The 22,788-nt window shown below is 42.1% G+C and overlaps 1 protein-coding gene across 1 annotated transcript in view; it reads right to left on the bottom strand.

Moving 5' to 3' along the window:
* SYVN1 (synoviolin 1) overlaps positions 1–21,702 on the bottom strand; it is a 48,036-nt gene extending 26,334 nt beyond the window's left edge. The window contains exons 1-5 of the mRNA XM_060758211.2: positions 21,537–21,702; positions 7,207–7,362; positions 5,664–5,756; positions 3,566–3,718; positions 1,450–1,498 (exon numbers count right to left, since the gene is read on the bottom strand). Coding sequence (XP_060614194.2) covers positions 1,450–1,498; positions 3,566–3,718; positions 5,664–5,756; positions 7,207–7,338 — 427 coding nt within the window. The 5' untranslated portion in view covers positions 7,339–7,362; positions 21,537–21,702. The remainder of the gene's footprint in view (positions 1–1,449; positions 1,499–3,565; positions 3,719–5,663; positions 5,757–7,206; positions 7,363–21,536) is intronic.
* Positions 21,703–22,788: the final 1,086 nt, after the last annotated feature.

Raw genomic sequence — 22,788 nt, 5'->3', positions numbered from 1 at the left:
AAGAGTTGGGCATGTCTAGCCTGTCCTATTCTGGGCACCACAACTGAAGAGAGATATTGACAAGCTGGAATGTGTCTATCGGAGGGTGACTAAAATGACCAGGGGTCTGGAGAACAAGCCCTATGAGGAGCGTCTGAAAGAGCTGGACATGTTTAACCTGAAGGCTGAGAGGAGACATGATAGCCATGTATAAATATGTGAGACGAAGTCACAGGGAGGAGGGAGCAAGCTTGTTTTCCGCTGCCCTGGAGACTAGGACGTGGAACAATGGCTTCAAACTACAAGAAAGGAGATTCCATCGGAACATCAGGAAGAACTGATTATATTATATTATATTATAATGTAATACAATACAATACTACTAATAATATGTTATAATTATATATTTTATAGTACATGTAATATTACTAATAATATCACAATATAATAGTATAGTAAAATATAGTAATATATGTCCGTTTTTACAATGTATTGTAATGTAATATAGCTGAGTCATAATTCTATTGGAAATGCTGAATCATGCATTAACTGTATATAGAACTTCATTTGGGGAATGTGTTCTGGCCTAGTCCAGGTGATTGTGAATGATGTAATCCTGGGTCTGAGTTACGTTAATGAGTTGGGAACCAATCAGAGATTGCTATGTGTAAAAATAATTGTATAGAATTGTATATAAGGAAGTCATGTACAGTGTATATTTCTCCTTGTGATGTGATGTTGTTTGTCAAAGGCTATATGTAATTAAAAGAACTTGTCTGCTAAGACAAGATATAACTGTGTGCTGTGGTAAGTCTGTAATATCATCTAGACTGGGGGAAAGACAATGGTAAAACTTACAATGGCCGGGCATGTGCTCAAGTGTATGTAAAAGGTTCCAGAGTGACCGCAGGCTGTGGGAGAAGTTGCCTGAAAATACTGTGCAGGAAGAAGCTACTGGAAAGCGCCGAAGTTGTGCAACTGATCTGCTGCTGAATTGTGAAGTTAATCTCAACAATATATAATAGCGATATTGTACTATGCTAATAATAGTACAATATGAGAGCTGTTCAGCAGTGGAACTCTCTGCCCCAGAGTGTGGTGGAGGTTCCTTCTTTGGAGGCTTTTAAATAGAGGCTGGGTGGCCATCTTGTCGGGGGTGCTTTGAATGCAATTTTCCTGCTTCTTGGCAGAATAGGGTTGGACTGGATGGTCCATGAGGTCTCTTCCAACTCTATGATTCTATGAACCTGTGACCCTCCAGATGTTGGTGGAATAAAAAGCCCATCATCCTGGACTACCAGCCATACTGACTGAGACCAATGGAAGCTGGAGTCCTAAACATGTTGCATAATTAAGATGTACGGCTCCAGAAGTCTCATAACAATTTTGGAGAAATAACAGAGAACTTTGCAAAGGGAAAAGTAAACCAAGATGGAGAAGGAAAGACTGAAGAAAAGGGCTGATACTTACAAACAATGCGGAAGTGAAAGAGCCATGAAATGTTAGGACTTCTCTCCATCTAGAAAAAGAAAAACACCCCAAAGTCATATTGCACTTGTTAGTGGAGCAAGTCAAGTAGAAAGTGAAATATTTCCTAAATACTAGCCATGTTTACTTCTGCTTCCCATCACAAACATGGGGAAATTGTGACCTTCAAGATGGTTGGGACTGTCACTGAGATTGATGGATGTTACAAGCCCACCCATTACGCAGTGCTCTGTTTTCTTTGCAGAGACTGTACAACGTCTTTCACCCACATGAATCTCAAGTAGGCAAAGCTGAAACCCTTAAAGTTATTTGATCCCGGTTTACACAAAACAAACTCCGCCCAGCACCAACTGCTGCTCTGGGCCAGAGTGAAGAGGAAAGGGGTCAGGGGACAGTTCCACCTTGTCTCCTCTGCTATGCTAATAATATAATATAATATCTATATAAATAAAAATGTAATGTTCATTTGTGGGATTAACATAATTCAAAAACCACTGGACAAATTTACACCAAATTTGGACACAAGACACCTCTAAGGCCAAAGAGTGACCATCACTCATAAAAACACTGAAAAACACAGCGGAAGAGACGTAAAAAGCCAAAAAACAAGAAATACATTACAACACATGCACAAAACCACACACACACACATATATATACACATATACACAAACACACATATATACACACATATATGCATATACACATACAAAACACATACACGGAAGGAAGGAAGGAGAGAAGGAGGGAAGGAGAGAAGGAAGGAAAGAAAGAAGGGTAGAGAAAGAAGGAAGGAGAGAAGGAGGGAAAGAAAGAAGGGTAGAGAAGGAAAGGAGGAGAGAAGGAGGGAGAGAAAGGAAAAGGAGGGAAGGAGAGAAAGAAGGAAAAAAAGAAAGGTAGAGAAGGAGAAAAGGAAATAAAAAAGTGAAAGAGGGACGGAAGGAGAGAAGGAACCGAAGATAGAAAGAGGGAGGGAAGGAAGGAAGGAAAGAGACAAGGAAAGAAGGAACCAAAGAGCAAAGAAAGTGAGATAAGAAACAGAGAAGGAAGGAGGAAGAAGGGAAAGAAAAAGAGGGAAGGAAGGAATGAGAGAAAGAAAGGAGAGAAAGAGGGAGGGAAAGTTGGTCACAGCAACGCATGGCAGGTACAGCTAGTAATATAATATAATATAATATAATATAAATATACATATACTATTTATAATATTATAATGTAACACAATATAATACTACTACTACTACTACTACTAATAATAATAATAATATGATATTATAATTATATATTTTATAGTACATTTAATATCTATATAAATAAAACTGTAATGTTCATTTGTGGGATTAACATAACACAAAAACCACTGGACGAATTGACATCAAATTTGGACACAACACACCTATCAGGCCAACAAGTGACCATCACTCATAAAAATACTGAAAAGCAGAGCAGAAGAGACTTAAAAAGCCAAAAATTAAAAAATATATTACAATGTATACGCACAAACATACATATATACACATATACACACAAACATATATGCATATATACACACACAAAACACATACACAGAAAGGGGGAAGAAAGAAAGGCGAGAAGGAGGGAGAGAAAGAGGGAAAGAAGGTGGAATTGAGAGAGGGAAGGAAAGAAAGAAAGGTAGAGAAGGAAGGAAGGAGAGAAGGAAATAAAAAAGTGAAAGAAGGAAGGAAAGAGAGAGGGAAGGAAGGAAAGATACAAATAAGGATGGAACCAAAGAGCAAAGGAAGGGAGGAAAGAAACAGGTAGAGAAGGAAGAAAGAAAAAGGAAAGAAAAAGAGGGAGGGAAGGAGCGAGGGAGGGAGGGAAGGTTGGCCACAGCAATGTGTGGCGGGTACAGCTAGTTGCTAATAATATCACAATATAATAGTATAGTACAATATAGTAATATATAATAGCGATATTGTACTATGCTAATAATCAGAGTGAGAAGGGCGGCATATAAATGTCGTAAATAAAATAAACAAACAAACAAACAAACTACATTGTTTGGTTGTAACAGAAAAATCAAGGCAACCAAATCCTAACAGCTCTAAGCAGTAAGAACGTTTTAATCTCTCGTACTCACAAAGTCCACCCGATCCTCAGCCAGCCAGTGGAAGCACTTGAGGAACAGAAGGAGGGTGAACAGGGCCACAAACCGGGGACTGAAATCATCCCTGAAGACTGTGAAGGCAAGGCAGGTCTCGGTCACGGCGTACCACGATCGCTCAAGTAGATGCTGTGTGAGAGAACAACGGTCCATGATTTTTGTCTACAAGCAGCTCTCTCCAATTCTGGATCCCTCTTCATGTCACTCTAAAAAAACTGCAACCTTCTTTATTTGACATTCAGAAAGATGCTGCCCTACTGACAGCTTAAGGATGACTATATATTCAACTTTACAGCAGTAAACCTATACTTGAAGGAAAAAAAAGAATATCCAATAGGCCAAAAGTAACAACAGCAGAAGGGACAAACAAATATGTTTGAGAACTTCAGGTCAGATACTTTAAATATCCAACTACAAGTCTCACTTTGCTACATCAATGGGACTTACCGTATATACTTGAGTATAAGCTGAGTTTTTCAGCCCTTGCGTATAAGCCCCCCTTGGCTTATACTCAAGTCAAAGTTATTTATTATTTCGCTCTATTGTTGTTGTTATTATTACATTTATTATTTTGCTCCATTTATTATTATTATTATTATTATTATTACATTTACATTATTTTACTCTTTATTATTATTACATTTATTATTTTACTCTCATTATTTACTCTTATTTATTATTTTTCCATTTTTATTATTACACTATTTTATTCTATTATTACTTTATTATTACACTTCCATTATGTTACTCTATTATTATTTTATTACATTTAGTATTTCACTCTCATTATTATTGGAAGGCTACGTCAGCACATTTACATAGAAGGAGGTTAGAATAATGGTTTAATAGAGTTGGACAGCCTTATCTTAAATTAGTTTTATGTAAATACTAGCTGTCCCCTGCCATGCGTTGCTGTGGCCCAGTCTGTATATATGTATTTGTGTGTGTATATATATATGTGTTTATAGGTGTGTATATATTTGTGTTTGCATATATATGTGTGCATGTGCATATGTGTAGATGTGTATATATGTGTGTATATATTTGTGTGTTTATATGTGTATATGTGTGTGCTTGTCTATATGCATATTTGTGTTTATATAATGTGTGTATGTATGTGTGCATGTGTATATTGTGTGTGCATGTATATATGTATATATATGTGTGTATGCAGATGTACGTGTGTGTATATTTGTGTGTGCTTTGGTATATATATACGTATGTGTATGTATGTATGTGTGCATGTGTTTATGTATGAGTGTGTGAGAGTGTGTATACATATATGGTGCGTTTTGGGGGGTTTTAAGTCTGTTCTGCTGGGGGGGGTTGTATTTTTAGATTTTAGAGGTGATGAACACTCGTTGGACTGTTAGGTGTATTGTGTCAAAAATTTGTGTTAATTTGTCCAGTGGTTCCTGAGTTATGTTAATCCCACAAATGAACATTACATTTTTATTTATATAGATTCAAAAACATTTTAACCTACTGATGCCTCAATTAATGTCATTTTATTGGTATCTTATTTTTTATTTTGAAATTGATGAGTAGTTGCTGCATTTCCCACCCTTGGCTTATACATGAGTCAATACGTTTTCCCAGTTTTTTGTGGTAAAATTAGGTGCCTCAGCTTATATTTAGGTTGGCTTATACTTGAGTATATATGGTACTTAAGTGTTAATTTATCACTCAGTAACTGATTCGATAGGTCCGCTCTAGTTTGTCTTTGACGACAACCAAGTTAAACGTCTCTCCCTTCGTAAATTAAAACCCTCAGCTCCATGAATATTTATGTTAATTATATATAACTGTGACTTTAAAAAGGAATGATGTAAACAAGTGGTGTTTTGGCCTACAACTCCCAGAAATCCCAGCCAATTTACCAGCTGTTAGGATTTCTGGGAGTTGAGGGCCAAAACATCTGGGGATCCAGAGGTTGAAAGCCACTGATGTAAACCATTTTGAGATGATCACTGAAGAACACTTATCAAAATAACACTATTTCCCCTCTAAATGAATAGAAACAAACTTCTGGGTCCTTTCTGAAGCATGTCTATCAAGACCCAGCAAGGCTCACCTCCATTTCCGCTGCTCGGAGCTGTCCAAAGAAAACCTTGCCCATGAATTTTCCCAACAGGAATACCAGAACAAAAGCTTGAATGTATAATACCTGGTTCAAAAAGGAAAGAAATGACAATGAGTTCAGAAATTTATCCTCTTTGTTTTGCCTTTGTTTCTGCCCAACACTGGAACGTGGCCATTAAAAATGTGTTTGAAACTGAATTTAGCCATTGGTCGAACAGATGATCCTCCACCTTATAATACTAGATACCAGTATTTTAAAAAACTCTAAAATCGGGAGAGTAAATAAAGAGCAACACTCAGAAAATGGGGGGATTCCAGACAAGAAACAATTAGGGCCAGCTAACACCTCCCAACAAAGGATTCCCCCAGGCAGGAAGCAACAAGGTTTTGAAGCTGAAAGGCTAATCAATGCTAATCAATTTATTTATATTTTATTTTACTACATTCATTTCTATCCTGCCCTTCTCCTCACAAGGGGACTCAGGGTGGCCTTACATAAGCATCCGATGATGCTATCAACATATACACCAATAAAATTACAATTAAAACAATAAAATCCATTTAAAACATTATACAGATTCAACAAATCAATTCATTAACAATAAATGAATGTGTCAATTGCAACAGTCACGCTTGCCTCCAACAGACAAGAGTTCTTTCTCCCACCCTGGACATTATTCCACAATATTGTTTTGTTATTGTTATTTTTAAAGCTAATTGTATTGTTTTAATCTGCTTCTGTAAACTGCTCCGAGCCAAATTGGGAGTAGCGGTATACAAGTTAAATAAATAGAAATAGATACATAAACCCAATTTCCCTGGTTTCCAACAGACCTCACAACCTCTGAGGATGCCTGCCATAGATGTGGGCAAAACATCAGGAGAGAATGCTTCTGGAACATGGGCATACAGCCCAAAAAACTCATAGCAATCTAGTGATTCCGGCCATGAAAGCCTTCGACAACACATACCCCACCTTTGTTATCCAATGCTGTATTATCAATCAGTTGGGAGCCCTCCCCGCCCCCAGCACCAACTGCTGCTCTGAGTTCAGAGTGAAGAGAGGGGCCAGGAAGGCAGTTCCATCTTGTCTCTTGCACTGTCTTTATAATATAATATATATAATATAATATAATATAATATAATGGAATATATTGTGTATACATATAATATTGATAATATTATAATGTAATACAATACACTACTAATAATATATTATAATTATATTAAATGTAATATTACTAATAATATTACAGTATAACATTATAATACAATGTAATATATAATATTAATATTGTGCTATGATAATAATATAATATATTGCATTTACTTTTTACTTGTAAGCCTGAGTCCCCTTCGGGGTGAGAAGGGCGGCATATAAATGTCGTAAATAAATGAATATTATTGTCTTGGATTGACTAATGCCGCTAGTATAGACAATTTGAGATTCTCACAAATCAGAAATGATATAATAATATTTTTAATAACATGTTATCACAATTCTGGTTGTCCCATCCTCCCTTCAAATAACATACCGCCATGCTGGGGCTGGACTTGGTCAGGTACACAACGGTGGGATAAAACTGGTGCTTGAGATAATAGGCATGAGCCACCACAGCGGAAGTCAGGGCCAGGCTGGCAGCCATCATGATGGCTGTTCGTAACATCTCCCTGGTCCCACGTCCAGCAGCCTGAAAGAAAAGGGAGAAAGAAACCACTGAAGTGTGTGAAGTCTTGTAGGAAAAAAAAATATTATGAACCACTCAATTTGCATTGTAATGGTCTGCTGCACCCACACTGGTGCTCATCTACATTTCCAAGCCAAAGAGTGGGCGTTGTCCGGAGACGTCTCCAAGGTCATGTGGCTGGCATGACTGCATGGAGTACCATTACCTTCCTGCCGAAGCAGTACCTATTGATCTACTCATATTTGCTTGCATGTTTTCGAACTGCTAGGTTGGCAGTAGCTGGACCTAACTGTGGAAGCTCACTCAGCTCCCCGGATTCGAACTGCCAACCTTTCGGTCAGTAAGTTCAGCAGCTCAGCAGTTTAACCTGCTGCACCACTGGGGACTCTTTGATTGTAAGTGAACTATAAATCCCAGCAACTACAACTCCCAAATGTCAAGGTCTATGTTCCCCAAACTCCACCAGTGTTCACATTTGGGCATACTGAGTATTTGTGCCAAGTGTGGTCCAGATCTATCATTGTTTGAGTTCATAGTGCTCTCTTGGTTGAGGTGAACTACAACTCCAAAACTCAATGTCGATGCCCCCCAAACCCTTCCAGTATTTTCTGTCCGTCATGGGAGTTCTGTGTGGCAAGTTTGGTTCAATTTCATTGTTGGTGGAGTTCAGAATGCTCTTTGATTGTAGGTGAACTATAAATCCCAGCAACTACAACTCCCAAATGTCAAGGTCTATGTTCCCCAAACTCCACCAGTGTTCACATTTGGGCATACTGAGTATTTATGCTGAATGTGGTCCAGATCTATAATTGTTTGAGTCCACAGTGCTCTCTGGATGTAGGTGAACTACAACTCTAAAACTCAAGGTCAATGCCCACCAAACCCTTCCAGTATTTTCTGTCTATCATGGGAGTTCGGTTCAATTCCATTGTCAGCGGAGTTCAGAATGCTCTTTGACTGCAGGTGAACTATAAATCTCAGCAAGATGGGGGCCTTTCAACAGAAAGGAGGAAACCATGAAAATGAACAAAATCTGGCTACCAGTATTAAAAAACTCTAAAATTAGAACAGCACAACAACAGAGAGGAAACAAACAAGGACATCTAATCACCTCTCAACAAAAGATTGCTCCAGGCACTGCCAGGCCATCAAATGCTAATCAAGGTGGTCAGTTGAAACATTCACACCTAGCTCCAGCAGATAAGAGTCCTTTGTCCCACCCTGGTCATTCCACAGATATATAAACCCTTTTTCCTAGTTCCAACAGACCTCACTACCTCTGAGGATGCTTGCCATAGATGCAGGCGAAACGTCAGGAGAAATGCTTCTAGAACATGGCCATATAGCCCGAAAAAACCTACAGCAACCCAGTGATTCCGGCCATGAAAGCCTTCGACAATACAATACAAAAATTACATATACTGTAAACCAACACTTTCTTATTACTTTATTTTCCAGATTACCAGACTGGGCCACAGCAACGCGTGGCAGGGGATGGCTAGTAAATAAATAAAATCTCTCAAGGAAAAGCAATAAAACTAGAAACATTTTGTGAAAAGATAGCTTGTTTTAAATTTATTTATTTATTTATTTACTGCGCTTATATACCGCAATTCTCAGCCCCCAAGGGCAACTCATTGCGGTGTACAACATGAAAAAATAAGTGCAATCTACAAAGCATAGTGCAAAACAGTGTACAATTCATCATAATCATAAAAACATCTTAACAAATTTACTACTACATTCCGAATCGTCTCATCGTCAAGCCACAATCCGATCTCATTTCCGGTGTTCCATTCCTATGGTCAATTGCCAGTCATTGCACTATTGATCAAATGCCTTCTTAAATAGCCAGGATTTAGCTTCCTGCGGAATATTAGCAGGGAGGGGGCTAGCCTGATGTCCACGGGAAGGGTGTTCTACAGCCGAGGAGCCACCACCGAGAAGGCCCTATCTCTCGTCCCCACCAGCCGTGCCTGTGAGGCATGTGGAATCGAGAGCAGGGCCTCCCCGGAAGATCTCAAAGTCCTCGTGGGCTCATAGGCCGAGAGGCGGTCAGTTAGGTATTTTGGGCCGGAACCGTTTAGGGCTTTATAGGCCAATGCCAGCACCTTGAATTGAGCCCGGTAGCAGATCGGCAGCCAGTGGAGCTGGTACAGCAGGGGAGTTGTATGCTCCCTACGTCCCGCTCCTGTTAGTGTCATGGCTGCTGCAAGTTGGACCAGTTGGAGCTTCTGGGCCATCTTCAAAGGCAACCCCACGTAGAGAGCGTTGCAGTAGTCTAAGCGGGATGTAACCATAGCGTGGACTACCGTGGCCAAGTCAGACTTCCCGAGGTACGGGCGCAGCTGGCGCACGAGCGTAAGCTGTGCGAATGCTCCCCTGGTCACCGCTGAGACCTGGGGCTCCAGGCTCAACGATGAGTCCAGGGTCACACCCAAGCTGCGAACCTGTGCCTTCAAGGGGAGTGCGACCCCATCCAGCACAGGCTGTAACCCTATGCCCTGTTCGGCCTTGCGACTGACCAATTAGTAGCTTGGGGGTCTTTCAATATGTCTCCTTGGTCAGTGATTTCTGAAGACATTCTGGAACTGAACTCTCTGACACATGAATGAAGCAGAGTGAAGATTGGTGCACCTGTTGATCTACAAGACCAGTTCCGCTTCGATTAACCACAGAGAAAAACATTACTATTTTTACAGTTACAGTAATGTGATGTCTCATATAGGCTCTGGTGAGGAAGGCCAGAATGCAGATCACGTAAATAAGAAATACCAACACAATGCAGAACACTCAAATACGCAACATCTCCCTGTCAGCTCAGCTCTCCCACCACAGATCTACGATTTCACAAGTACTGCCCACACGTTTTCAAGCTTCTTCTTAAAGCCAGGAGGGATAGAAATCTGGTTCTGCAAAGAAAATCATAACTGTGTGCCTTCTGGCACAATTCTAAACAGGGGACACAAACATCCTAAGAGGAAGAAACAGAGGAATGTGGCAGCTCTGTGATATAACTATAGTTAAATTCCAGGGCCAAGGGCAATATGTAATACTTCTTCAGAGGTTTGGTAACAAGAACTCTTGCATATCTACATGTTCTTTTTTCATATTTATTAGAGTAGTGTTTCTCAACCTGGGGGTCGGGACCCCTGGGGGGGGGGGAGGTCACCAACAGCCATCAGAAAACACAGTCTTTTCTGTTGGTCATGGGGTTTTTGTGTGGGAAGTTTGGCCCAATTCTATCACTGGTGGAGTTCAGAATGCTCTTTGATTGCAGGTGAACTATAAATCCCAGAAACTACAACCAGGGGCGGCTCAACCCATTACGCAAAGTAAGCATTTGCAGTATAGTTGATTTTGCCCAGGGGTGCTCTTGAGGCGCTCTTGGGGGGAAATAGACCTTGACATATGCGAGTTGTAGTTACTGGGGTGTATAGTTCACCTACAATCAGAGAGCATTCTGAACTCCACCAATGATGGAATTGAACCAAATATAGAATCATAGAATCATAGAATCAAAGATTTGGAAGAGACCTCATGGGTCATCCAGTCCAACCCCATTCTGCCAAGAAGCAGGAATATTGCATTCAAATCACCCCTGACAAATGGCCATCCAGCCTCTGCTTAAAAGCTTCCAAAGAAGGAGCCTCCACCACACTCCGGGGCAGAGAGTTCCACTGCTGAACGGCTCTCACAGAACTCCCATATGGCACACAGAACTCCCACAACGAACAGAAAATATATATCAGTGATTGGTTGGGGGAGGGGGGGGGCAAAACACTGTTTGCTTACCATTGAAAATTACCTAGGGCCGCCTCTGACTACAACTCCCAAATGCCAGGGTCTATTTCCCCCAAACTCCACCAGAGTTCACAGTTGGTCCCATGACTGACAGAAAATACTGGAAGGGTTTGGTGGGCAGTGCCCTTTGGTTTTGGAGTTGTAGTTCACCTACATCCAGAGATCACTATGGACTCAAACAATGATGGATCTGCACCAAACTACACGAATACTCAATATGCTCAAATGTGAACACTGATGGAATTTGAGGAAAATAGACACTGACATTTGGGAATTGTGGGTGCTGGGAGTTTTAGTTCACCTGCAATCAAAGAGCTTTCTGAACACCAAAGATGGAATTGAACCAAATTAGCACACAGAACTCCCATGATCAACAGAAAATACTGGAAGGGTTTGGTGGGCATTGACCTTGAGTTTGAGAGTTGTAGTTCATCTACATCCAGAGAGCACTGTGGACTCAAACAATGATGGATTTGGACCAAACTTGGCACTGATATTCGAAATGCCCAAATATGAACACAGATGGAATTTGGGGGAAATCGACCTTGACATTTGGGAGTTGTAGTTACTTAGATTTATAGTTCACCAACAATCAAAGAGCATTCTGAAGCCCACAAACGACAGAATTGGGGCAAATTTCCCACACAGAACCCCCATGACTAACAGAAAATACTTAAGGCCATCCAGTCCAACGTAGAAAACGTAATCAAAGCTCTCCTGACAAAGAGCCACCCAACCATAGATATAGATTTATTTTTTTTGGTCGTATCAGGAGCGACTTGAGAAACTGCAAGTCGCTTCTGGTGTGAGAGAATTGGCCGTCTGCAAGGACCTTGTCCAGGGGATGCCTGGATGATTTGATGTTTTTATCATCCTTGTGGGAGGCTTCTCTCATATCCCCGCATGAGGAGCTGAAGCTGACAGAGGGAGCTCATCCACCTCTCCCCGGATTTGAACCTGCGACCTGTCGGTCTTCAGTCCTGCCAGCACAGGGGTTTAACCCATTGCGCCACCGGGGGCTCCTATATAGATAGAAATATGATTCACGCACAGAGAGATATAGTATCCTAGATTTGAAAGGGACCCGTAAGGAAGGAAAATAATATGTTGCATGTTCCAGAGTAGGCAAACCAGACAATGTCCATATCAACACTGACAAAGAAACAGCTGGAATGTGTCCAGAGGAGGGCGACTAAAATGATCAAGGGTCTGAAGAACAAGCCCTATGAGGAGCAGCTTAAGGAGCTGGGCATGTTTAGCCTGAAGAAGAGAAGGCTGAGAGGAGATATGATAGCCATGTATAAATATGTGAGAGGAAACCACAGGGAAGAGGGAGCAAGCTTGTTTTCTGCTTCCTTGGAGACTAGGACGCGGAGCAATGGCTTCAAACTACAAGAGAGGAGATCCCATCTGAACATGAGGAAGAACCTCCTGACTGTGAGAGCCGTTCAGCAGTGGAACTCTCTGCCCTGGAGTGTGGTGGAGGCTCCTTCTTTGGAAGCTTTTAAACAGAGGCTGGATGGCCATCTGTCAGGGGTGATTTGAATGCAATATTCCTGCTTCTTGGCAGAATGGGGTTGGACTGGATGGCCCATGAGGTCTCTTCCAACTCTTTGATTCTATGATTCTATGGTAGCAGGGTACAAATGAAGTGTTGTTGTTGTTGTTATTATTATTATTATTATTATTATTATTATCATCATAGATTTGAAAGGGATCCCTAAAGAAGGACAATAATATGTTGCCTGTTCCAGAGTAGGCAAACCAGACAATTTCCACATCAACACCGACAAAGAAACAACAAGAAATACTGTTTACCCACAAGCATCAAGAAATTACATATATTAGAAATCAATACTTTCTCATTACTTTATTTCCCTGATTGGATCACAGCAACGCGAGGCAGGGGATGGCTAGTTATAACTGAATAAGATGCAGCATGGCAATTCTTAAAGCAGTTCCTTGAGTATAATCAGGTGATCAAACTTCTACTCAGAAACATTAACAGAAAGCCATTGTCATGGGAATTCACTCTGGAATCCTGTAAATCAGGGCTGGGGAAACACAAGGCCTCTAAACCTTCCAATCAGTCCTATGCGCTTCAGGCAATAGGGACAGAACATGGGAGTCGCACTTTATCATTTCAAGAGCCATACGTTCCCTGGTCCTGCTGTAGTCTCTATTTTAATCTGAGTAACTCAATCTTAACACCAAGAGTCATCAATATTATTTTGGTAACCAAGATGGAAGCCAAAATAGCATCTAGCCCTTAGGAAGCTTCCCTATATGTCAGATAATATAGCGGGATACAGAGTTTACCCTAACATTTCAACAAAGCAGAACTTTTGGACTTCTAGATATTTTCGAAGTTCATCTTTGAAAAGCCTTAGTAAGAATGACCAATGGTAATAACTGGAGCCTCTCGTGATGCAACAGGTTAAACCCTTCTGCCGGCAGGACTAAAGACTGACAGGTTGGAAGTTTGAATCCAGGGTGTGTGGATGAGCTCCCTCTGTCAGCTCCAGCTCCCCATGCGGGGACATGAGAGAAGCCTCCCACAAAGATGGTAAAACATCAAAACGTATGAGCGTCACCTAGGCAATGTCCTTATTATTTATTTATCTATTTATTTATTTGCAGCTTTTATATTCCGCCCTTCTCACCCCGCAGGGGACTCAGGGCGGATTACACTGTACACATATATGGCAAAAGCTCAATGCCAATTTTTGACATACAAACATATACAGACATACACAGAGGCTATTTAACTTTTTCTGGCCGCCAGGGGAGCTGTTGCTTTCATCGTCCATCTGCGACGCTGATGAAGCACTTCCGCATTCCCCGCATGCTTCCCCGCTGGAATGCTTTGCTGGAGTCTTCTTTATGGCCTCATAAATCAGTTAATTTAGCCTCCCCACACTTTAAGGTGGTAACTTATTTTCTTACTTTACAGATGCAACTGTCTTTCGGGTTGCAAAGGTCGACAACAGGCTACACACAATTGGTTGGAACCCGGGCTGGCTTCGAAAAGGTCATGAGTTCGAAGCCAGCCCAACCCGGGCTGGCTTCGAACTCATGACCTCTTGGTCAGAGTGATCTTAATGTAGCTGACACTCAGCCAGCTGTGCCACAATCCCGGTCCTTGCAGACGGCCAATTCTCTCACACCAGAAGCAACTTACAGTTTCTCAAGCTGCTCCTGACTCACACACACAAAACAGTGGTACTGGATTGTGGGATTCAGAACACCAAATTCTTTTTTGTTGATTGTGTCAGAAGCAACTTGAGCAACTGCAAGTTGCTTCTGGTGTCGGAGAATTGGATGTCTGCACGGATGCTGCCCAGGGGACGCCCAGAAGTTTTATCACCCTGTGGGAGGCTTCTCTCATATCCCCACAAGGGAAGCTGGAGATGACAGACAGAAGCTCACCCCATCTCACGGATTCGATCACCGACCTTCGGGTCAGCAGCTCAGCAGGCACAAAGGTTAAACCATTGCACCGCCGTAGCAAATTCATATAAACTCAGCATAAGTCATCTGGGGAGGCCCTGCTCTCTGGGGAGGCCCTGCTCTCAGTCCCGCCTGCACCACAGGCGCGCCTGGCAGGGACGAGAGACAGGGCCTTCTCAGTGGTGGCCCCTCGGCTGTGGAACGCCCTTCCTACAGATATCAGATTGGCCCCTCCCTGTTGACATTTCGGAGGAAAGTGAAGACCTGGCTGTTCGAACAAGAATTCGATTAAGCAGTGTAATTGAATATAGGAATACGGAATAATGGATGATGAGACTGGATTCTGATTTTACTGATGAGATGCTAATGATTGTTATATTAATGTTTAATCGTTGATGATGTTACTGTTTTTAACTGTCCCATATTCGTTTTGTGATGTTTTTGCATTGAATTTTGCTGTTGTTAACCGCTTTGAGTCGCCTGAAGGCTGAGAAAAGCGGTATATAAATGAAATAAATAAATAAATAAATAATATTTTAAAAGTTTTTTCTGTTCCTTAATTCTGTAAAGGTAAAGGTTTTCCCTGACATTAAGTCTAGTCGTGTCCGACTCTGGAGGTTGGTGCTCATCTCCATTTCTAAGCCAAAGAGCCGGCATTGCCCATAGACCCCTCCAAGGTCATGTGGCCGGCATGACTGCATGGAGCGCCGTTACCTTCCTGCCGGAGTGGTTCCTATTGATCTACTCTCATTTGCATGTTTTTGAACTGCTAGGTTGGCAGAAGCTGGGCCTAATAATGGGAGCTCACTCCACTCCCCGGATTCAAACCCCCAACCTTGTGGTCAGCAAGTTCAGCAGCTCAGCAGTTTATCCTGCTGCCCTTTTAGCAGGTCTGTGCAATAATGATCATAAACTCTGCAAACCATAATCAGATGCTCAGGAGGCAAACTGCGGCAGCTACAGATTTATCTTTTTGAAAATCTCATTAAAATAATTTTAAATATATTTACTAGATTGCATGCTGTCAGTCACTTTGGGTGTGTCAAAGCATACAACAGCACACCACTTGAAATAATTATTACTATCAAGAAATCGTCTGCACAAAACTAAGCTTCTGCCATTCACTGAAGAAGTATTGCTTAGTAGCCTTGACCTAATGTTCCCATTTGAACTATGTCTACCTTCAGTGGTATCAATTTATCTTCTAGGCATGTTGCAAACCCATCCTGGAGAAGAAATTACTTGAAATGTATATTTTGATGAGATGTGTTTTATTGTTTACATGTGCAGCATTTAATTTTTGCCGGATTTGTAAGCCGCCTTGAGTTTCTTCTGGGGTAGAGAAAGGTGGGGTAGAAATGAAGTAAATAATAATAAATAAATGATGTGCGTGTGTGTGTATATGTGTGTGTATATATATGTGTGTGTGTGTATCTATCTGTTTATATAATAAAAGTGAATATTTGTATGTATGTGGAGGATGGTGTATGTGACAGCTTTCCCATTTTCACAGGCCACTGTGACCAGCACGGGTGACAGACCTGGAACAAACTCGCACACATAACCCCCATGACCCCCTTTACGTCCTGGTGAGGTTTGGGGAGGGCGGAAAATGGATGATGGGATTTGTAATACTTTCAATCCCTTCTGTTTCCACAGACCACTGTGGCCCACAACAAAGACTGTTAAAGACCAAACTTGGCACATAGAGCCCCCATGGCCCACTCTACATCCTACTGCAGTTTGGAGGAGGGCGGACCGTGGATGATGGGACTTGCAGTACCTTCACTCACATCTTGAGAGTACTGCGACCCTCATCCAATGACCGATAAAGACCAAACTTGGCACACTGAGCCCCGTGACCTACTCTACATCCTGGTGCAGTTTGGAGGAGGGCAGGCCATAGATTATGGGACTTGCAGTACCTTCACTCACATCTTGAGAGCACTGCAACCCTCATCCAATGACCGATAAAGATCGAACTTGGCACACAGAGTGCCCATGACACACTCTACATCCTATTCTGGTTTGGAGGAGGGTTGACCACGGATGATGGGAATTGCATATCGGAGTTATAGTTCACCTCTACCCTCTAAATCCAGCTGACACTGGATCTAGACTAAACTTGGGGCACAAACAATGCCTTTCTCTAATAACCCTTCACTCACATCTTGAGAGCACTGCGACCCTCATCCAATGACCGATAAAGACCAAACTTGACACACAGAGCACCATGACCCACTCTACATCCTGGTGCAGTTTGAAGGAGGGCAGACCATGGATTATGGGACTTGTAGTACCTTCACTCACTTCCTGAGACCACTACAACCCACACCATTGACTGATCAAGATCGAACTTGGCACACACAGTCCCCAAGACACACTCTACATCCTATTCTGGTTTGGAGGAGGATTGACCACGGATGATGGGAATTGCCTATCGGACTTATAGTTCACCTGTACCCCCTAAATCCAGCTGACACTGGATCTAGACTAAACTTGGAGCACAAACAATGCCTTTTTCTAATAACCCGGGCAGCGCCGGGTCTCCAAGCTTGTGTGTGTGTGTGTATGTGTACGTATGTATGTTTGTGTGTGTGTGTGTGTGTATATATGCATGTCACTACACCCCTATCACATATTGCTGCTATTTTAATCACTGTTTTACTGATAATGTTGTATTTAGTCAGCCATATCCAGAAGTGGTAAACCGTTGGTGAGCAATCAAGATGAAAATCAGGAAGTCTCAAGTTAGAATCTTAACCCTGTCATGCATGGGCTAAATACACTTTAAGCTTAAAATACGTTAGTGCAAATGTGATAAAGCAGCATGCAGCCTGTTTGCTCTTCATATAATCCTCTAATTGGAAAATACCCCAAGGACCATCCAGTCCAACCACATTCTGCCAGGCAGGAACATACAACCAAATCTCTCCCAACAGATGATCATCCAGCCTCTACTTAAAACCCTTTAGAGAAAGAGACACCACAACTACACTATTCAAAGTTTATGCTGTACCTGCCAGATGTATCCAGAACTAGTATAAGCCAGTTAGAGCAGGTGCACCCTCTTATTGTTTAGCAAACTATTCCTGCTTCTATTGTTCCTTTGTTTTCTTAGTTCTTCGGTCTGTGGCCTTGGCTGGTTTAAAAATTGTGGGTCATCATATAAATGTGTGTGTGTGTCAATGTTTTGGTGGCATCATCTCTTCTACATCTAATGTACCATCCCACCTGGACACCTCTCTTGACGTAATCAGTTATGTATTCAGCATGGAAAGAGTGACAGTTAAAGAGATTAAAGGTGCCATATGTCAACACTGGTAGTTAAAGAGATTAAAAGTGCCACGTGTCAACATCTAAACCTGGCATCCTCAAAAACAGTGGCCCTCCAGCTGTTTGGGCCTCCAACTCCCAGAATTCTTGACTATTGAACAAGATGGCTAGGACTTCTGTGAATTGGAGGCCCAAACAGCTGGAGGCTCGGAGTTTGAGGATGCCTAAATTACATCATTGACTTGTTGATGGAATACAGAGGAGAGTCTTTCAAATTTTTAGATGACACCAAACTGGGAGAGGTAGCTAATACCCTAGAGGGCAGGATCAGGATCCAAAAAGGGCCTTCTCAAGAAATATTTTTTTTAGGAAAAAATTAAAAACATGGTTTTGGGACCAGGCCTTTGGGCAGTAGAAACAAATCTATGCAGCATTTTGGAAAGACAATGACTGGAACGGTGATTTGACAGATGAGACTGTTTTAATGATTGTTTTACTGTTTTGGATGTATTTTAATTTGATTTATGTCTCACTGTAATTGTATAATTGTAATTGTTTCTGCTGGCATTGAATTTTGCCATTACCTATGTGGGGAGGAGCCACAGGGAGGAGGGAGCAAGCGTGTTTTCTGCTTCCCTGGAGACTAGGACACGGAACAATGGCTTCAAACTACAAGAGAGGAGATTCCACCTGAACATGAGGAAGAACTTCCTGACTGGGAGAGCCGTTCAGCAGTGGAACTCTCTGCCCCGGAGTGTGGTGGAGGCTCCTTCTTTGGAAGGTTTTGAACAGAGGCTGGATGGCCATCTGTCAGGGGTGATTTGAATGCAATATTCCTGCTTCTTGGGAGAATGGGTTTGGACTGGATGGCCCATGAGGTCTCTTCCAACTCTTTGATTCTATGTGGAAATACGTTCCTTCTATCTTTCCACATTTCCAGCATTTAGTGTTTATATTCTTGTAGCATTTTCCAAGTTTCTGGGGTGTCATGTACCATCTGTGTGTGACTTTACCGTTTAGGGCTTTATAAGTCATGACCTGCACCTTGAATTTGGCTCGGCAACTTATCAGCAGCCAACAAAGCTGTTTTAATAAGGGTGTTTATGCTCCCTATAGTTTGCTCCAGTAAGGAGCCTGGCTGCTGCCCATTGTACCAGTTCAAACTTCCAGGCCGTCTTCAAGGGCAGCCCCATGTAGAGTGCATGGCATTATTATTATTATTATTATCATTATTATTATTATTAACAACTTTATTTGTACCCCGCTAGCATCTCCCGAAGGACTCGATGCGGCTTACAAAGGCCAAGGCCTCAAAAACACAACATAACAATACAACACCTAAAGCAAATTAAAAACAGTTAAAGCAATATTAAACAACAAGCAATAAACAATACATCAAGACACTATAAAACTGGGCCGGGCCAGAGTAATGGGTACAAGATTAAAAGTGCTGATGTGACAGGTGATATGTAAGGATTATAGGGTAAGTGCGGTGTGCAGTGTGCGGCAATCTTTGTTTTAATAAAGTGCTTATGGGGCTTGTTATTGGAGATTCCTATTCGGGAAAGGCACATCGGAACAGCCAGGTCTTCAAGTTCTTTCTAAAGACTGCCAATGTAGGGGCCTGTCTAAGATCTTTTGGGAGGGTGTTCCAGAGTCGGGGGGCCACCACAGAAAAGGCCCTGTCTCGCGTCCCCACCAAACACACCTGTGACGCAGGCGGAACCACGAGCAGGGCCTCTCCGGATGAACGAAGTGAGCGCATGGGTTCATAAACGGAGATGTGGTCACGCAGGTAGGATGGTCCCAAACCGTTTAGGGCTTTGTGGGTAAGCACCTGCACCTTAAATTGGGCTCGGAAAATAAACGGCAGCCAGTGGAGCTCCTTGAACAGGAGGGTTGACCTCTCTCTGTAAGGAGCCCCAGTTAACATTATGGCTGCTGCCCGTTGGACCAGTTGGAATTTCCGAGCCGTTTTCAAGGGCAGCCCCACGTAGAGCGCATTGCAGTAGTCCAATCTAGAGGTGACCAAGGCATGGACCACCCTGGCAATAGTCCAGTTTATTATTATTATTATTATTATTAAACTTTATTTGTACCCCGCTAGCATCTCCCGAAGGATTCGATGCGGCTTACACAGGCTGAGGCCTCAACACACAACTTAACAATACAATCTAAGCAAATCAAACAATTAAAACAGAATAAAGCAAAGTGAACAACAGGCACAATACACTAAAACACAATAAAACTGGGCCGGGCCAGAGTAATGGGTACAAGAATTAAAAGTGCTGATGTGACAGGAGGTGTATATAAGGCTTCTAGGGCAAGTGCAATGTGCAGCAATCATTGGTTCTGATAAAGTGCTTATGGGACTTGGTAGTGGAGATTTCCTAATCTGGGAAGGCGCATCGGAAAAGCCAGGTCTTCAAGTTCTTTCTGAAGATAGCCAATGTAGGGGCTTGTCTAAGGTCTTTGGGGAGGGTGTTCCAGAGTCGGGGGGCCACCACGGAAAAGGCCCTGTCCCGTGTCCCCACCAAGCACGCTTGCAATGCAGGTGGGGTCACGAGCAGGGCCTCTCCAGATGACCGAAGTGAACGTGTGGGTTCGTAGATGGAAATGCGGTCACGCAGGTAGGCTGGTCCCAAACCGTTCAGGGCTTTGTAGGTAAGCACCTGCATCTTAAATTGGGCTCGGGAAATAAACGGTAGCCAGTGGAGCTCCTTGAACAGGAGGGGTGACCTCTCTCTGTAAGGAGCGACAGTTAACATCCTAGCTGCTGCCCGTTGGACCAGTTGGAATTTCCTAGCCGTTTTCAAGGGCAGCCCCACGTAGAGCGCATTACAGTAGTCCAATCTAGAGGTGACCAAGGTATGGACCACCCCGGCAAAAGTCCAGTTTGGATGCAACCAAGGTGTGGCCAAGTCAGATTTCATGAGGTATGGTTGCAAAGGTCCTCCTGGCCACTGCCGACTCCTAATAATAATAATAAACTTTATTTATACCCCGCCACCATCTCCCTGATGGAGACTCGGAGCGGCTTACATAGGGCGAAGTATGAACAAGTAAATAATAATAATAATAATAATAATAATATATTGCAGTTCAATGCAGAAAATGTGGGATTTTATTCAGCTGTGTGTGGAAGGGGCCTAACACATAAAATAAACTCTAACACATATGGATGGAAGACTTCCTACAAGTGTTACTAAGTGGGGATTTCTCTGTTGACTCCACGTTTTGATTGGAGCAGCTCATGGGTTTTTCCCCTCATTCGTTGTATTATTATTCATCCAATAAGAAGAAGCATGGAAGTTGATTCCAGACTCCATCTAAACATTAGGAAAGAACTTCCTGACGGTAAGAGCTGTTTGGCCTTGCAATAGGCCTCCCTGGAGTGAGCTGGGGTCTCCTTCTCTGGAGGTTTTCAAGGCAGAGGCTGGAAAGGATGGCCATCTGTCGGGAGGGCTTTGATGGTGTGCTCCTGCCTGGCAGAAGGGGGTTGGGCTGGATGGCCCTTGGGAGTCCCTTCCAACTCTAGCATTCTGTGTGGAGCACACTCAGAGACAGCCATGGCAACCGCAAAGAAGGCCTGGCTTCTCCCTCCTCCCCACTCCTGCCCCACTTCTGCCCCTCCGGAGGCCACTCACCCGCAACCCGGCCGCCCGGGACCTCACGCGCCCAGCTCCCCTGACAGCAACTCCTCTCTTCTCTCCAAACCGGAAATCCCGACGCTCAGGAGACACCTCACTTCCGCTTGGAATGTACCAAGTGTCTTTCCTTCAACGCTTGCCTTTTTTCTCCCCTCAGAAGCATTTCCAGACTTCCTTTCAAGCATTTCCTCACTTTCTGTGGGAAAAAACAGCTTCCTTTTGTCTCCCTTTTCCAACAACTCCTCTTTCTTTACCACTTCTCTCCCCCCTCTTTGAAGTGCCTAATGGTACGGCCCAAACTGCCTCCGCTTCGTGTTGTCTCCTAACGCGGGACGGGCAACACAGGGTCCCGTGGCTCACCCTGATTGGTCCAAAGTCAACACTCTCGTCCAATCAGAAAATTGTTGCCGACTTTCGCCGCCTGCGATGGAGCGGGCGTTGCTAACCGGACAGAGGCAGGGTTTGGAGTTCGAGTCCTGATTGGCCACGTGACCCTCGCCTGGCTCATTATGACGTATTGATACAGAAAATGCTTGGGATCACAAGGTTTTTTTTGAAATTAAGGATTTGTTTCCTGATTTGTATCCCAGTAAATAAAAAGAAACACTAATAAAATAAACAGAGGAATTCCAGACAGGAAACAATCAGGACCAGCTAATCACCTCCCAACAAAAGAGTTCTCCAGGCAGGCAGCAGGCAGGCTTTGAAGCTGCAAGGCTATTCAGTGCTAATAAGACTGGCCAATTGCAACATTCACACTTGCCTCCAACAGTCAACCTAATAATAATAATAAAATAAAAACATTAAATTATAAATTAATCAGTAATAAATATACATTAATTTAATTATTAATTAATTAATTAATTATTACTACATTTATTTAAGGTCTCAAGGCTGCTAACAAATGCACAACCTTTTATATATATATATATATATATATATATATAATTAAAAACATTAAAATGAATAATTAATGATATTAATTAATTTAATTCTTAATTAATTAATTAATTATTACATTTATTTAAAGACTCAAGGCTGCTAACACACACAACCATATATATATATATATATATATATATATATATATATATAATTAAAAACAAATTAAAAATGAATAATTAATAATATTAATTAATTTAATAATTAATTAATTATTACATTTATTTAAAGACTCAAGGCGGCCTGCAACTACACAACCTCTTAATATATATTTTAAAAATAAATAAAAATGAAAATAAATTCTAAA

This window comes from Anolis sagrei, chromosome 12 (genome assembly GCF_037176765.1).
Source record: "Anolis sagrei isolate rAnoSag1 chromosome 12, rAnoSag1.mat, whole genome shotgun sequence".
NCBI lineage: Eukaryota > Metazoa > Chordata > Lepidosauria > Squamata > Dactyloidae > Anolis > Anolis sagrei.
Note: the sequence above shows the minus strand (reverse complement) of the source record. Positions and strands in the feature narration are given on the sequence as shown.